Source organism: Acomys russatus, chromosome 21 (genome assembly GCF_903995435.1).
Source record: "Acomys russatus chromosome 21, mAcoRus1.1, whole genome shotgun sequence".
NCBI classification, from domain to species: Eukaryota; Metazoa; Chordata; class Mammalia; order Rodentia; family Muridae; genus Acomys; species Acomys russatus.
The window spans coordinates 40,284,667-40,302,031 of record NC_067157.1 but is presented as its reverse complement, the minus strand read 5'-3'; the positions used below and the strand labels follow the sequence as shown (position 1 = coordinate 40,302,031).

At 40.6% G+C, this 17,365-nt stretch overlaps 1 protein-coding gene across 1 annotated transcript in view; it reads right to left on the bottom strand.

The window, feature by feature from the left end:
• The window catches only part of Utrn (utrophin), a 490,302-nt gene that overhangs the window by 252,514 nt on the left and 220,423 nt on the right, over positions 1–17,365 (bottom strand). The window contains exons 43-47 of the mRNA XM_051164610.1: positions 16,696–16,831; positions 14,876–15,025; positions 11,640–11,715; positions 6,415–6,620; positions 3,074–3,191 (exon numbers count right to left, since the gene is read on the bottom strand). Of these exons, the coding sequence (XP_051020567.1) occupies positions 3,074–3,191; positions 6,415–6,620; positions 11,640–11,715; positions 14,876–15,025; positions 16,696–16,831 (686 nt within the window). The remainder of the gene's footprint in view (positions 1–3,073; positions 3,192–6,414; positions 6,621–11,639; positions 11,716–14,875; positions 15,026–16,695; positions 16,832–17,365) is intronic.

Here is a 17,365-nt window from a genome sequence, read left to right as displayed (position 1 = left end):
CAAGCAAAGAGCACTTTTTACATTTGCTCTGCTCTGGCATGAAGCCTTTCTGACAGGCGATGTTTTAAATGTTGAAGCTCAACAGAAATGAACAAATTGCAAGTTCTGCATTCCTATGAGTTCAGTCATAAAATGCCACGCTGCCTCTTTACCTTCCTGCCCCACTACTGGCTCTTCCTCCTCTCATTCTTGCTTTCTGTGTATCTGTCTCTACATGTTTTTTATCTTTGCCTGCCCTCCTTTCCCTCTCCCATATTCTCTCTTCTCCTTTCTTTTCTTTAATATTTTTTAAATCATGGTATTAAATGAGAGCGTTCTATGGAAATGTAAACTCTGGTTCCTTACTACAGAGAAAGCTCATGAGGATAGGCTGAAGTACCTGTCAGTAAGGGTTCTACATCAGCCCACAGACGCCAAACACAAGGCTCAGTATGTTCTGGATGCTGAGCAACCTCAAGGGCACAGATGAACAAGCCCAAGAAAAACTAAACGACAGGATAAGACCTCAGCCGGCGATGTAGAGTGACCCTCAGCAGTGCTGCCTCTACAGACGGCCCAAGGTCAGTTCCCAACCCTGACACAGAGGCTCACAGCCACCTGTTACTCCAGTTCCTGGAGACCCAATGACCTACTCTGTCCTCCATGGTGCCAGCACACACTTGGGGTGCAGGTTTACATGCTCTACTTACTTACATGCAAACAAAACAAATGAAAATTTTTTTAAATATCAGATTGTAGTTTGGTTACAATGGAATATTCTGGTAAAATTCTTAAGAGAACATGATTATTGTAAATATAAAGCCATCAATTTACAGTTGTTCAGAGGCTGGGAGACTTCATGTCATAAACTCTAGTAAACTGTTCAATGAGTTATAATTTTGAAAAATTGTCCACTGAGATCCTCTGTGTATGCTGTTTTAATAATGTAAAGAAAGCGCCGAACGTTTTAACTCAAGGGAAGGGAAAACCAAACTATCCTTATATAACACTTGAATTCTCAGATGAAAACTCACATTAAGTTCTTACGTCCAATTCTACTACTGATACAGTTCATTAATTTGAATAAATACAAACTAAAGAATCAAGTGACAACAAATATCATCAGTTTGTCATAAAAAATAATATACGAATCATCTTGATGATTGTAAATGATGACCATAAGTTACTATTAGTGGCACCCAAGCTCATAAGGGCTCTTTTATGTACAATAAGTAATGATGAAGATTAATCAGTTGGGAAAAATGGGGAGAGGAGAGGAAGGAGCAGGAGAAAAAGTGGGGAGGTAAGATGTCCAGGAGATAGAAATCCTAGTTGTGACAGAGAGAGAGAGAGAGAGAGAGAGAGAAATAGAGAGATAGACAGAGACAGAGACAGCTGGAATTGTAGCTTAGCCAAGAGAGTGTCTTCCTACAACCCAGGCCGGCCTAGGGTCAGTCAGCAACATTGTAAAAGCTTGATGTAATGACACCAGACAGCAGTCCAAGTGCTCAGGAAGTAGAGGACAATTAGAAATTCAAGGCAAGTTTGTGGCCAATCTGGACTTCAAAAACAATATCCTATTAAAAAATAAGTCCTGGGCTGGAGAGATGGCTCAGTGGTTAAGAGCGCCACCTGCTCTTCCAGAGGTCCTGAATTCAATTCCCAGCAACCACATGATGGCTCACTACCATCTATAATGGGATCTGATGCCCTCTTCTGGCATGCAGATGTACATGCAGATAGAGCACTCATATACATTAAATAAATGAAAAAAAAAAAAAAAAAAAAAAAAAAAAAAAGCCCTGCCAAGGTGATCAGAAAGCAAAATGGAATGAGGCTAGAAATGGTTTGTGGCTGGGAACAACCCAGCGAAGGAGGAAAAATCACTCCAGAGTCGCCCACTGTAAAAGGCCCATAATCAATCAACTAACAAAATCAGGAAGATTGAAGGGAAGTGGCTCTTGGAGTAGAAAGAAGTCAGTGCTGTGAGTCGCTCAAAGTTCCCAGCTACTGATCCCCCTCAGTAGCCACATGGTTCCAATTTCTATATTTATTTATTTATTTACCTACTTGCTTACTTATTGGCTTTGGAAGACAGAGTCTGCCTAGTGGGAAGACCAGAAAGTGTATGGGTGAGAAAATTAAAGTAGCTAAGAGATCTACAGTGAATTTATGCAGAATGGGGCTGCAGCAGGACCTAAAGCCAGAAAACACAGTCCACTGGAAAACAGAGGAGGGCAGGAAGGATTCAAACAGGAAGCGGCACTTCAGCTGCGGAGTAATTTCACATGGGAAGAAGAGACCAACATTGAAAAAAAAAAAAAACAACAAACAAATAAACAAAAAAATGTGAGTAAAAATAAACAGCTGAAAATGCCAGGAGGTTTGACCAGTGATCCACACCAGGCTGGGATGTGCGGGGGACAGGGCCTGAGGGTAAAGATTGTGATAGCCACCAGAGCCCACTGTTGAGAATCCAGACTTGGTCCTGTGTGTCACACAGATGTAAGATGCTCAGCTCAGACACTAACTCCAACAGAGACACCTGCTTGTTAGTGTTTCTGGTGCTCATTTTATTGACTGTTTAATTTTCTTCTTAACTAACGCATCCACATATGACAGCCAACCACAAAGCATGAATGGAGTGAATTCTGAGATAAGTTTAACCGAAAGAGTGACACCCAGTTTTAGTGAGTAAAGCATATTGGCAGAATGGATTTGTGCGAGGACTTTGCCTAGCTTTGTTCCTCTTAATGCCTTAAAAAAAAAAAGAAAAAGAAAAAGAAAACCTATCATAAGAAAAAATATCAAATGTAAGAGTCCAGAAGGGAGGTATGAAGAGGCTCTCAAAAAATGAAGGAAAAAAAAAGAGAGAGAGAGAGATAGAAAGCTATTTCCTCCTAAAACAAGAGTACTAACTACCAAATAACATTGACTTCTGGTAGAATAATCTTTGGAGGTGCATGTGTGCACGTGTGTGCGCGTGTGTGTGCGTGTGTGCATGCGCGTGTGTGTGTGTGTGTGTGATTGTTAAGGGAAGTGGCCGATAACATATAGACTCCTAGGTTTTTGTTTTTTTTTTTTTTAAACTTACATTTTTCTGTGATTGCTGTTCTCACATCTGAGCTGGAAGCTTTGTTTTTCACATTCTGAGCCAGTGTAAATACGAAATCAAGCTGAGGATGGCGCTGTTTTAAATCAGCCTTCGTGATCTGTGAAGAGATGAGATCCAAGAGGATTAATGCATCGTACAACAAGACCCTAAGTTTGTACACAGGTTCGGTGGGGGTACGTGTTCTCCCACTAAGGGGCAATGAAGCATCCATAGTGTAGTAGAGGAAGGGCAAGTGATTTGGGACCAGAGGCCCTGGGTTCAAATCTCAGGTCTTCCTTGAGCCACCAGGAAAAACATCTGCCTTTCCCATGTTGCCCCCAGCTCAGTCATAGTAAGTCTTAGGAAATTAAATCAACGAACTCTCACTGATTATGTTCTGAAAACACTAGCAATTATTGCTGATGACTCCTTACGTTCCTGCTCTATAGCAGATATGAACACACTGGATCCCCTAGAACAGTTGTTCGCAGCTTTGTAGGGTACAACCCCTTTGGCAAACCTCTATCTCCAAAAATATTTACCTTACAATTCATAAAAGTAGAGAAATCACAGTTATGAAGTAACAACAAAAATAATCTTATGGTTGGGGGTCACTATGACAGAAGGGTGGCAGCATCAGGAAGGTTGAGAACCACTCGTCTAGAAGGATGAAAGGCGGGGAGGGGCACACAGCTTTAATCCCAGCACTTGGGGGAGGGGGGGTACAGAGGTAAGCAGAGGCCAGCCTGGTCTACAAAGTGAGTCCAGGACAGCCAAGGCTACAAAGAGAAACCCTGTCTCGGAAAAAAAAAACAATAAATAAATAAATAAATAAATAAATAAAAAATAAATAAATAAATAGGAGAAGAAGGATGAAAGTGGCCTATTAGAAAAGCAACAATTATACAGGGGGAGGAAATCGCCCTCAGGAACAGTCATAGGGGAGGGGAATAAGGGGAAAATGGGAGGGAGGGAAGAATGGAAAGATAAAAGGGATGAGATAACCATTGAGATAGAACAAGAATAAATTAATAAAAAATTTAAAAAATAAAAATAAAAGAAAGAAAAGCAACAATTACAATAACTACAAACGAATCAACTTAGACATAAGCTACTCTTTTTTATGGACTATGTGTCTTAGCTGGTAAACATGGTGGGGGTACAAATTCCAGGAAGAGTTGGTCTCCTTTAATTATAGAACCAATAAATAACATAAAATTAGAAAACACAACTCACAGATAGTACATATAGTATGCCAAAAGGTCTGTCCAGCGGGCTCCCTATGAGCTCACCATTCCTCTAGACTCCTTACAGGGACAAGGATTTCCACATCAATGGCTCCCTCACCAGCTCTAGCACCCACAGCATGCTTCCAGGAGTGCTGCTGGCTTTCTTCCCTCAGCACAACAAATTCAAAACTAAGTCCCTCAAATGCTCATCTGGGCTCCATTTCTCCTCCATTCCCATTGCCTCTCCTGAAAAAGGCATCACCTCAGCCACTCAAAGTGGCCTCCTTCCTTGATTTAAGCATCTCTTGCCTCCCACCCATCCTCATCTTTTACAAAAGCGAAGCATTGTTATCCATAGCTCCCAGCCAAGATGAGGAAAACAGAAATGGCAGGCAGTGCTTGTCACTAGCTCATAGACTCTTTAAGTCCACTGGGCTGTGCACAGACTTCCAAGTCCCTCCTCAAGGAACAAGGTTGCCTTTTCCAAAACATCACTTCCTAGAAAAAAAAAAAATTCTTGCACAAATGTTAAGCCTTAAGGTTTTTTTTTGTCAACCCCAAGCTCCTGCCTCCTGTCCCCTACATAGGATGGTATTCACTTTATACCTCAAGATCACACCTCCTGTTCCCATGGCTACTGAAGCAGCCCCCTGCTCAGCTTGCATCCACAGGTGGCTGATACTTCCCTGTGACATTTATTAGAAACTGCTTGGTCAGAGAAGGAGGGGGGAAAAGGGGAGGAGGAATAGGGGTAGGATGGGGAGCAGAGGAGGGCGGGGGTCTTAGCTCAGGCTATAAAGGGACTAAATTAATAAATAAATGAAAAAGAAAAAAGCAACAACCTTATAGAACTTCTCCGATAATAAATACAATATTTGATGGACAAATTTCTATTGGTGAGTACAGAGGATTAATGAAGCATTTTTCTCCTGTTGTTCTTGGTGACTCTTTAACTTTCTATGATTCTAGTATGGGTACAGGTGACAGAATGAAAGCAGCAGACAATGGGTTGATCTTCATGAAACCAGTTGAAACCTAAACCACAAAGATTCTGTGGCAGTGGTCTGAAACTTTACTCATCCTTAAGTCCCTAACGAGGGTGTTTTTAAAGAGTTGTCCACAAAAGTCCTTTCTGTGGGTAGTACCCTATTTTTTTTTTTAAAGAGAACAAGAAACCCACAATTTAAAAAAAAAAAAAAAACTGTTTTATCAGACAACCCTGTGTACTTGATGTGCCCACATCCTTGGCCTCTTAAAATACTGGATCTCAGTCTTCCTAATGCCATGACCCTTTAATACAGTTCATGTTGTGATGACCCCCAACCATAAACTTACTTTCATTGTTACTTCATAATTGTAATTTGTTACTATTATGAATCCTAACATGAATGTCTGTGTTTTCAGGTAGTCTTAGTTGACCCCAAAAAGGGTCAGGACCCACGGGTTGAGAACCATTGGTTTAGAAGCTCAGTAATATGGGAGTAAGTCAGCACTTCTCTCACCAGATTGTTATGAGATGGGTAAGATAATACACGTGAAAATAAGAAAATGTTCAACACCACACATTTAGCACTTAGCAGATGCTAGCAATAGCTATTATTTTATGATGCATTTCAGTCTAGAATATTCTTTTCAGCATTACTCTATAACATATAACCTACAGCCCAGCATATACTAAATATAAGAAAAGAATTTTCCAAGTTGCTGCTTGGTGGTCTATGTCCATTAAGAGAAAAAAAAAAAAAAATAGAGGTATCGTCAGAAGACACTCATTTCTAAGGTCAGAAATTAAGTGAACTCATTATGAAATCTAAAATGAAAATATCCTTTTAGCACTTAATCTACATTGCATTGGGCATTAGGTGGAAACATAGCTTAGGGTTATGCCGTGTCCGTCTTTACGGTATCAGTGCTAGAGTTTTACACAGAGTCCTGACTTCTGTTACATCAACCTGAGCTAACAGAAGAAAAGTGTTGCTCTTCTGAATTAGCCCTGGCTGCTGCCTGGCAAATAAGAAGTATTTTAAAACTTATTTTCTCAGAATTAAGGATAAACAAATGAGACCCAAGGTGAGGGTGCTGCCCTGTCAAGCCTTTACATTCTGCACCTACTTTCATCCGGGAAACAGTCTTATTGATCTCTTCCACGTCCCCCACAGTGACAATGTTGGACTTCAGCATCTGGTCAATCAATACCAGCCAGTCAGCCAGTTCTGTGATGGTTTTATCCAGATCAGCGGGAACTGAGATCTCTGGGACCCGCAGAGGAGCATCCGATGGAGATGATACTAGCACCACCTTTTGGACATTGGGATGAGCTGAAACAAAAGATGTAGCAAGATGGAAATAGTCAACAGGATGTAATGATGAGGTGTAGAAATGGCATGCATATATGTACACTGAAGTGAAACTTTGTTTCTCTAAGAAGTTATTATTTTTCATGTAGAAATGGCATGGCTTGAAGTAACCACATGTGTTTGATAGCCATAGAGCCAATACAACTTGGCCTCACAAAGTTCAAGGCTATCAGGAATGCACATATGATCAATGCTAACACAAAAAGAAGTCAGTAAATAAAACACACACGTACCAGAAAAAAAGCATGATAAATTTGGTAGCATTATTTCAATAGGTCAAGATACTTTCTTTAATTATAAATCCAGCTTATTCTTAATTTTTCTGTTCCTTTTCACTTAACTTTATAGTACGTTCATATTATATTTTTTCTCTGTCTCTCTCTTTTCTTTCTGTCTCTGTCTGTCTGTCTGTCTGTCTGTGTCTCTCTCTCTCTCTCTCTCTGACACAGGGTCTCAAAGTGTACCCCTAGCCAGCCTGGAACTCCCTATGTAAACTGGGCTGCCCTCAAACTCATGGAGATCTACCTTTCTGTGCCTCCTGGGTTCTGAGATTAAAGGCCTTCGCTACCACCCCTGGACTGCATATCTCATTCTTAGCGAACCATAATGTGAATAGTTCTATAAGACTCTACACATGTATTCACTGACTTTTGCAACAACCTTTCCTTCAGCTGCACATGTAGATTTCTCCTGAAATCCGTTCTTTACCAAAGAGCTTAAAAGGAAAATCTTTTGTACACAGCATCTTCCACGTTTCCAATCTCTAACTTAGCAGAGATTTCCCAAAGTAGAATTACTCGATCAGATAACATTTTTAAATTCAAGTATTTAATCTTCTAGCCAAATAGAATATGCATATCCAACAAGCAGCAGAACATCCTGCATCTGCATCAACAGAATTCCATCTTGGCGCACACAAATGCACAGCTGTTTCCATTACGTAATGGATTTACTATGTATTTTCATGCCTGTGAACCAAATGTGGGATACCTACCAACCGTGGGCTTTGTTTTGGTTTTTTAAGGGGGAGTTGTTTGTTTATAATCTACTTCCTTATCAATATGGATAAAAAGATAACCCCTTCCCTCAGGGTTGAAAGAAATGCTACTGCCTGGGCTTTTGTTGTGTTCTATTTTGCTTTTGAGATGTATATGTCCTTTGTAAACACATCTTATCAGATGTGAGAAAATCAAATCCATAAAGCTTTCTTTGGGGGGGCGGGGTTAATCCTCCTAGGACTTTGATTTTCTTTCCTCCTGTTGTCTCTGTGCGGAGGTCAGAGGGTGGCCTTCAGGAGTTAGTTCTGTTCTTCATAGCACTGTTACCTGCACAAAGATCTCACATATTCCCCCAAAAGTTTTAAAGTAAATTCTTATCTTCTCCAAAGATCGATAAATGGTTTTTTTTCTCTTTGTTTTGTGGTTGGTATTTTAGTTTTTGTCTAAGTTAGGTGTATGGGTGTTTTGCCTGAATATATGTCTGTGTGTGTGCCTGATCCCCACAGGGCTAAAAGAGAGCCTCAGACCTCCAAAAACTGGAGTTACAGATGGTTGTGAGTTGCCATGTGTATGCTGGGGATCAATCTTGGGTCTTCTGGAAAAGATGCCAGTAGTCTTAACCACTAAGCCATCTCTACAACCCCTTGCTTTTGTTTTTTAATAATAAAAAAAAGTTGACAGTTTCAATAGTTAAGATAATAACTAAATCAACGTGGAACCCACTATAAATTCAGTGCAATTCTAACAAAAATGCCAATGCAGGCAGCTTGGCAAAATCATAGATGCAAATTTCTAGTTATGCAGTAATAAAGAATGGGACCCCTTGAATTCTTCTCTCTCAAAAGGCTTAAGAGAATTATTTGTGAAAGGAGATATGCCATGCCAGCTCTCTAGTTGTAGTGTTGGCCAATGGTAACTGCATCCCTTTATACTAAACTCAGATATTCAAAGAGATGAACACGAGAGAAGAGCACAGGGCACAGGGAGCAGAGTGACCTGGCCTCAGAAGTGACAACACTACAGGTAGATACTGAATTCACTGTCCAGTAAGGCTGGTAGGGAGTGTGGGGAGTTGGTGGCAAAGCATCTGACCTCATGCTCATAAGAGGAAAGTTAGCTGTATTGAGACTGAGGAATCAAGAGTAAAAAGTATGACTTTCAGATTAAGATATGAAAGGGTCTCTTTATGAGGCCAGAGCACAACACCAGATGAGCACTAAAGTGCTAAAATCTAAGAAAAGCATCGGAGAGTATTTTTTAAAATCTCCGAGAGACTTGATACCCTATGAGCATATACAGGGGGAGGAGGTCCCCCTCAGTCACAGTCATAGGGGGGGGAGTAAGGAGAAAATGAGAGGGAGGGAGGAATGGGAGGATACAAGGGATGAGATAACAACTGAGATGAAATATGAATAAATTAATAAAACATATATTTTTAAAAATCTCCGAAAGACTAAGAGAGATGGCAATTGCTATGCACATGAAATTAATTAGTGACCACAGCACTTTTATTCTTCAAAGCTTTGGACAAGGCAACAGATAACCTACTAACAAGGAAATCGATTCCATATGAAAATGGAGAAAGCACAAATTAAAGCAAAGTACTTTGTAATCACAGGCCAACAGATATGCAGGTCACAGGCTGGCAAGGTGACAGCTGACAAGCCCTGGCCTCCTTGTGGCCCATCCAGGATATCTGGATGCTGGTAATATCTCCACCACCGCCACCACCAGCATCACCACTGCCACCACTACCATCACCGCCACCACCACCGCCACCACCGCCACCACCACCACCACCACCACCACAACCATGCTCTCCCAGATACACAGTGCCGTATCACCTACACTACCATTCCAGACGAAACCCAGAAGCATAAGTGAGAACCTAGCTTTGTCATCTGCAAAACCAGATACTTAAGTCACTGTGAAAAGGTAAAACAATTTCCCTTTCTTAATTGTCATCTTGCCTCAAAACACAGTTGATGTTACTATTATAAAACCATATTTTCTTACAGTATGACAGATTTATTGCTGTTGTTTTTAAACATTGGTAACCAACAATTTTGAAATTTCTTATGCTAAGTGGAAGAGACTATGTGATTCTGTTTACATAAGATGCTCAAGCTGGACCAGTCCATAGACATGACCTGCACACTGATAGGAACCAGAGGCTTGGATCTGTGGGAAGGGGTTGAGAAGCTCCCAGGGACAACAACTCTAAGGTCAGAATGACGGGAATATTTTGGGGTGACATAGCAGTGGAGATTGCATGACATCACCCATGAACTAAATGTCCTTGAATTACTTACTTTTAAAATGGCTCCTTTTACTTTAAAAAAGAAAAGAAACACAGTAAACTACAGCATTGTGAAGGGGCTAGAGAGATGGTTCAGGAGTCAGTACATATTGCTCTTGCAGAGGACACAAGTTCAGTTCCTAGCACCTCTGAGGGCTAGCTCACAACGGCCAGTACTCCAGCTCCAGGGGAGGGGATCTGGCCTCTTCTGAGCTCTTCAGGCACCTGTATTCATGTGCACATAACACAGAAACTTATATAAACATGTAATTTCAAAAATGCAGAATTTTTTAAAAAGCAAAAAACACTGTGTAGATGGAAAGTCATACTGAGACTGGCTTTAGGTCTCATATCTGTTCTATGGATGGTTGTCAAAAGAAAAACAAATTGCAAGCCTAATGTAAAATGGGTTTGCTGTCAGTCTTTTATACATGGAAGTATGTATGCAAAAAGTTCCTGCTCCAATGTCATAATGATTTTTTAAAAAAAGATACACTGTCTCTTTCATTTCACATAAGAAAATTTAAAATTGTTGGTTATCGATGTTTAAAAATAACAGTAATAACTCGTATTTTAACAAAATGTAGTTTTATAATATTAACATCAACTATGGTTTGAAGCAAGATGAAAATTAAGAAAGTGGCAGCTGTACTCGGCGTGGCAAATTGTTTCTTCATGGTCATGGAATTGAAGCTGTACATACATACATATGCCACACACACACACACACATACACACGCGCGCGTGAGTGTGTGTGTGCGCATGGAATCAGAAAAATTTCAATTCAAGTGTTTTAGAAACAAACCAAGGAAACCAATCGGGCCACAGGGATTTCTGATACAAGGTGCTGGGGAAAATAAAGAACACAGACTGAGTTTTCATAAGCAAGCCAGCAACATCAAGAAGTTAATATTCAGTTCTTGAAATTCAAAGAAGTGGGGGAAGGAGAAAAGAATGAAGAAGAGGAAGAGATGGAAGAGGTAGAGGCAGAAAAGGTGATCACATGTAGGAGGCAGCAGGTGGGAGGCGGCGATCAAGGGAGAAGCGGGAGAGATATGGAAGGCAGTGAAGAAAAGCAGGAAAGCCTCACCATGAGCTGGCCAAGAGAAGTGAGGAGCTGCGGTTAACCATCACTGAAAACTTGTATGGCAAGTGAAACACAGTGCTTCGGAGAGTGTGTGAAGCCATAGTAACAGTGGCCATATGATCTACTTAGGACACAGATAGGAGGAAATAACTAGGAACCATGAGAGCGCGCAACATTCTCCACATCTAGAGAAATAATATTTCCTACTGCATGGTTTCCTGCAAGATGGAGCCTTCAATACCCTCCACACATACACACACACACAAACACACATCAGGACACTAAACACAGGTTGCCGTGGCAGCCAATGCCTGATGACTTGAAAAGCTGCATCTCTCTGTTAAACTAGCTTAATATTTTCCACCTATCCTCCCTCCTCCTACAGAGGGACCCACGGCCATCCAGGTACTTCTTTAACTCAGGGACGGGCAAATCTCTCCAACCACAAAAGTGAACTGATTCCCCCAAGCTTAGCATCCAAACAGTCTGAATTCACAATCATGAACAGCAATTGTGTAATGGTTTTTCAATGAGTTCTTCTAATAGGAAGCTCACACGGCAAATCCACCTATGTTAATGAGTAAAGGGCATCTTACCAGCAATCCTCATCTGGGAGGCGGAGCAGGGCTCTCGGGTGCGTGTCTTCAGTGTGCTAGGCACTTCTCTGCATATCTGTAGCATCAAGCCAAACACAGAGGGAGAATGAAGATGACTGTATCTCCGAAAGACAGACACTCCTCTAAATGACAGCTCAGTCAATCTTCTTTCGGTTGACACCTTAGCTTGCATCTCCACCCTCACTAGACACAGTAATCTTACTGGAGCCCTTACCTCCACTGACAGTAAGCTAAGAATGCTAACCATTGAAGCTGTCCACTACTCCTGTCACAACTCAAACCCTGTACACACTGGGCGAGTCTGACCTTCCCACCTCTTCACCACGCATCAAATGCCATCGCTGTGCAGGATAAATCTTTGATCTTACTTATTATTTCCTACATGGGTTTTCAGAGGCTAAAGACACCCCCTCCCGCCCCAATAATATATATCTTCTGCTCAGCTTTCTGTCAAATGGATATTCAGATACATTCAAAACTCAATTCATGGTCTCTATCTTCCCGGAAGCCACCTTTAGAAGCTTCTCTCAAGACCCTTTCTGATCTTTTTGTATAAATTCTTAGGATGAGTCCATCCTTCCCTGCAGCATAGCTACAGGATCTTTCAAATCCAAATCTGTCTCAAAACAACCAGTAGCTGCCCATTTCCCTCAAAGTAGTGAACACTTCCCAAGATGGCACTCAAATTCCATAGAGCGCCACACACAGTCAATGCACCAGGATCTCTAAGAATAAATCTGGTGTAGGACAAATGTACTTCACTCATTGTGTGTCTTCTAAACCCTTCCACTTGCTGCATTTCCCCTGGACAAAGCCTGTTCCTTTATCCCTTACCTAAGCAGTACTTGCTTATCTTTTATGACTTAGCCTAGATAACATCATCTCCCACAGGCCTTTCTTGGTTATTGTAAAGTATGCTAAGTGTCCCCTATATGTCCCTAGCTTGCAAATTTTAACTGTCTGTCCCTTTGTCTTACCCATGACAAACCTGCTGGGTGCAACATAGTATCATTTTTCCTATATTCGACATTCTTAAAATGGGGCATTACATGAACCAGGGTGTAGTGAAACCCTCCTAATGTAAAAAAGGATTGCATGAATGAAATATTCTAGAGTAGCAGCTCCGACATGTGTAAGATTCCCCACACAGTAAGCATCGTTTAGTCTTAGATGTCATAATTACCCGAAGTAGACAATTCTAAAATCTATTTTAACTTAATTCCTGCACTAATAGAGGATTCAGCGTTGTCTAGGATGGTGCTCCCAAACTTATCACCATACCCTTTTCTCTAAATACCAACCAGCACCGTGTGTTCAATAAAAATGTATGCTCAGGATGGATTCAGCAAGTGACACAGGAGCCAATATGTCTGGAGAGGAGAGCAGGAGAGAGACCATCAGATAGACTCAGAGGTAGCAGCGAAGCAGCCTGCCCTGCAAGGGGCCTTATAAATCACAGCAAGGACAATTGGCTTTTACTCTCCAGAAGATGGAAAATCATTAGCAGACACTGTTCACAGGAGTTACTGGCTTTCACTTACACCTTAACAAAGCGCTGGCCGTTTTGCTGAGACACTGCAGAGAAAGGGCGGCAGAGGAGAGCAGGGAAGATGGCTTTTCCAGAGATGATGGGGACTTGGGACAAGCCAGTGGCAATACAAAATAGTAAAGTATAGTCCAATTTATGCTATTTTTTCTAATGTAAATAAGGCTGAAATTATTGTGCAGAAACATTCATGGCCAACCAACATCTACACATCAAAATTTTGTCCTCATCTATCTTCTCACCTATCCAGTCCATGGAAGAAGTCAGGGTGTGTGTGGGGGGCGGGGTACAAAGTGTGATGCCTAGGTGTGTCTGGGTGTGTAAGAATGGCAAGAGTTGTCTCTTTATTGAGTTATAACTCATATATAATTTATGTGCTGTGATAATGACTCAGGATTTCTGAGTTAGGCAGGAATAGAGATGTGTATGCCATTAACTGAGGGATGAGGTATACATTAAGGCCTCAGGGAAAGGTAAAAAGCAGGAGCTCAGTTTTGTAAGTTTTGAGACATCTATTAGCTACTCAAGCAGAAACATTGAAGAAACCATGGAACATACAAGTGTAGAGATCAGAGGAAGGGTGCAGGCCAGAGGTGCAGATAACTAAGTGACCCCTTGGGCAACAATTCATAATCACAGAGGCTGATTTGGAAAGCATAAATAGAGTTTTTTAGTTTATTAAATACAGGCTAACGCTACTTGTTTTTTCATCTCTTTCCTTCTTCTAGTTTCTCCTCCTCTTTCTTCTTACTCTCTTCTGGAGATAGGGCCTCACTATGTAGCCCAGGCTGGCTCTCAATAGATCTTCCTCCTGCCTTAGGCTCCCAAATGTCAAATGTCAGAGCTAGAGATGTGTGTCTACACATTCACCATGACTTCAGTTTGATAGAATTTAAAAAAGAGTAAAGTGACTGACAGTCAAAGACAGGACCATTCATTCTGTGTCTCACATAGAACGCAGATATCGACCCAGAGGGCACCAGACAAAATGAAAAGAATCCTATGAGTTCATCTACTTTTAACCATTCTACCGCAAAACAACTCCCATCTTGGTGTATTTTTTGTCAGATGTCACTAAATTCCACTGAGACCTAATAATAAATACATACTGAAGGAATAAAATCACCAAAAATAAACAGACATGGGAAAGTCATGTTTGACATCAAGAAGCTATTTTAAGGTCCTCGTTTCCAGAATATAATTACTGGTGTTTTATTGCCAAATTCCGATAGACATTCATAACTTTACGTGTTCCATAATATACACATCCCTTAGAATAAAGAGTCTCAAGTGTCAAGAACATGTATGATAACAGGTGAATAAATATAATTGTGAAAGGGCTGAATACGCATGTATATACTGCACTTATAGCTACACAGTTTTAGTTGCAACAAGACATCAATTCCTTAATCATAAAATCAATAAATAGGGGTCAGCAAGATGGCTCAGTGGGGTCAGGTACTTGGCACTAAGGCTGAAGATCTGAGTTCGATCCCTGGAACCCACAGTGGGAGAAGAGAACCGAACTCCCCAAAGTTGTTTCCTTACCTGAGGTACATTCTCTGTGTCTGTGTGTTTGTCTCTGTGTCTCTGTGTCTGTCTCTATCTCTCTCTCTCATACTCACTCTCACATGAGAAGCATGCGACAGGATCCCCCCCCCATGCACACCTTGTTCCACGTCGCGTTAACATTCCTCAAACTTTCTGAAAGTTTATCTCTTTCACGCAAACTCAGATTTTTGTCTGAAAGCACTTCCAACTCTGTTCTGTTCAGCCACTTGAGGTTTTCAGCTTGAACGTCCATCTCCTGGGCTAAGTCCTGGAAGGGTTATCAGTAGACAGGCAAGGTTAGAAAGTCATAGTAAGGGAAGATTAAGAAGTATACTAGAACTCTCTTCAGAAAATATTGTTATGAATTTAGGATGCAGGCTCCTTAAATGGAAAATAGGCTTATCAAAATTGTTATCACACTCTCACGGACAGGACACGAACATACACTCACGTGCATGTTTGTGTATATGCATGCACAAACACACTCTCTTTATTATTTTTAGTTGAGTGTATATGTTGGTGAGTAGGTTTGTACAATTGAGTGGAGAGTCTAGAAGAGGGCATGGACCCCTTGGCGCTGGAGTTCCAGGCAGTTGCAAGCTGCCTACCTGACATGGGTGCTGGGAACCAATCTCGGGTCCTCTGCAAGAACAGTCAGGGCTCTGACCTGCAGGGCCATCTCCTCAGGCCCAGCACACTCTCTCTTAATCTCACTCATTTCCTCACTGCCCTTCACTATCATCACCTGCCCCACAATCCTCTCCTGCAATGGTCTGATTGTTAGATTTTCTTAGGAAAATCATATCTGCCAGTGGCAAGACAGTAACACAGATAAACAGGTATTAACAACCCCAGCATCAAGATGAGCACATATTTTGCTCAGGTTTTGGAAGGGAACGAAATAATGATTCTCTCTCTCAGCTTCTTGTATTTTCACTGAAGCAATATTTGTTTTCACGAATTTATATTGAACTTCCCTTCTGTGCTCTAACCTCTTTGTATTAGAGTCACTTTGGAACTCCCAGAGGCTCAGAGGCATTGAGAATTAGCACACTGTTCAGTTTGAGTGTCTGCAGGTAAATATTTGCACAGTTTTATTATTTGGAGTACTATTTCTTAATAAGAAATTCTTACCAAGTGTTTGACCAGGAATTTAGAATTTCTTCCCACTCTCAGGAATAATAAAGTATACATTATATTTAGCTAGTTTGTGGATGACAATTTTGGATGACTGAAATCCCTCATATTGAAATTCCTTAATAATATTAGTTTCCTTTATATTGTTAATTTTAGAGCATGTAATTAGTCATGATTATAGACTGAATGCATGTGTGTGTGTGTGTGTGTGTGTGTGTGTGTGTGTGTGTGACAGAGAGAGAGAGACAGAGAGATAGACAGACAGAGACAGAGAGAGAGACAGAGAGACAGACAGACAGAGACAGAGAGAGAGAGAGAGAGCATGCACATGCGTGCAAGTAAGCAGATGTGTAACTATTAAAAATTCCTGTTGGGTACAAACCAATAAAAGAAAAATCTGATTGCTGAACTGTAATACTGTCTACTTCAAGCTGTAATGAGTTAACAGCACAACACCCAGGACTTTCTTGCAGAAGTCACCGTGATAAATAATAATAAGCAATTACCTTCCAAATCTACAGGTTAAAAATTATACTTCATGGCTGTATTATATTCCAAGTCACTTTAAAACATTTCAAATCTTTTAACCTAATATCAAGGCCAGTGTTACCTATCTTTTGCTTGATCTCTGCACAACCAAAATGATGGCTGCTTGTTTAAAAAAAAAAAAAAAAAAATCCTCTTTCAAATTCTCCACACTTAACATAAAGGACAGTTTCACTTTCCTCTCCGCTTCAGCTAAAATTATCTGATTCCTAAGTGCAGCGATGCGGCATCAGAATCTAGAGACAAGCTCCTTACTGTTAATTCCTGTGCATTTCCCTCCGGGTCTGTGGTTGGTCTCTTCTGCACAGTGCTCTCTGCTTTTGTTAACCAGCAGACAAACTCATCAAAGCGTCTCCTGTAGCCCACCACCTGCACACTTTCTTCTTTTAGCCTAAGAGAACAGTGTGGAAAATATTGACAGAAATTAGTAAGTAAGCAAAATAATGTCTATTTGTTTCAGAAATTCTGACCCAATAACCCAGACAGAAATAATTTTTAATAGTTATATTAAATGTGTTTCAAAATTAAAATTAACAGTCATGTGTAAAGGCTACCATGCTAAAGATAAGATATAAGACTAAAGGGATTTTTTTTTTCCTTAATCAAATTCAGACACATTGAAAAAGGTCTTAATCTTCTCATCATAAGAAATTAAATGGCAAGTTAATAAGTTAGCCAATACTACATAATACAGTATTAGTTAGGGAAAAATGAAAATGTTCTATGTAAAATAATAAGGAAAATGCATAATTATCTCTAAGTACCCCATCGAGACTGAAAGACATCCTTTTTTTATTTTATTCACCTAAGGTAAAAGGTATTAGTCCATTCTACTCACGTGACAGCAAAAATATGAATGAGAAAAGTTCTGAGAATTAAAATCTTCTGTAAGTATTAAAAAAATATGCATACATAGGCTTGAATA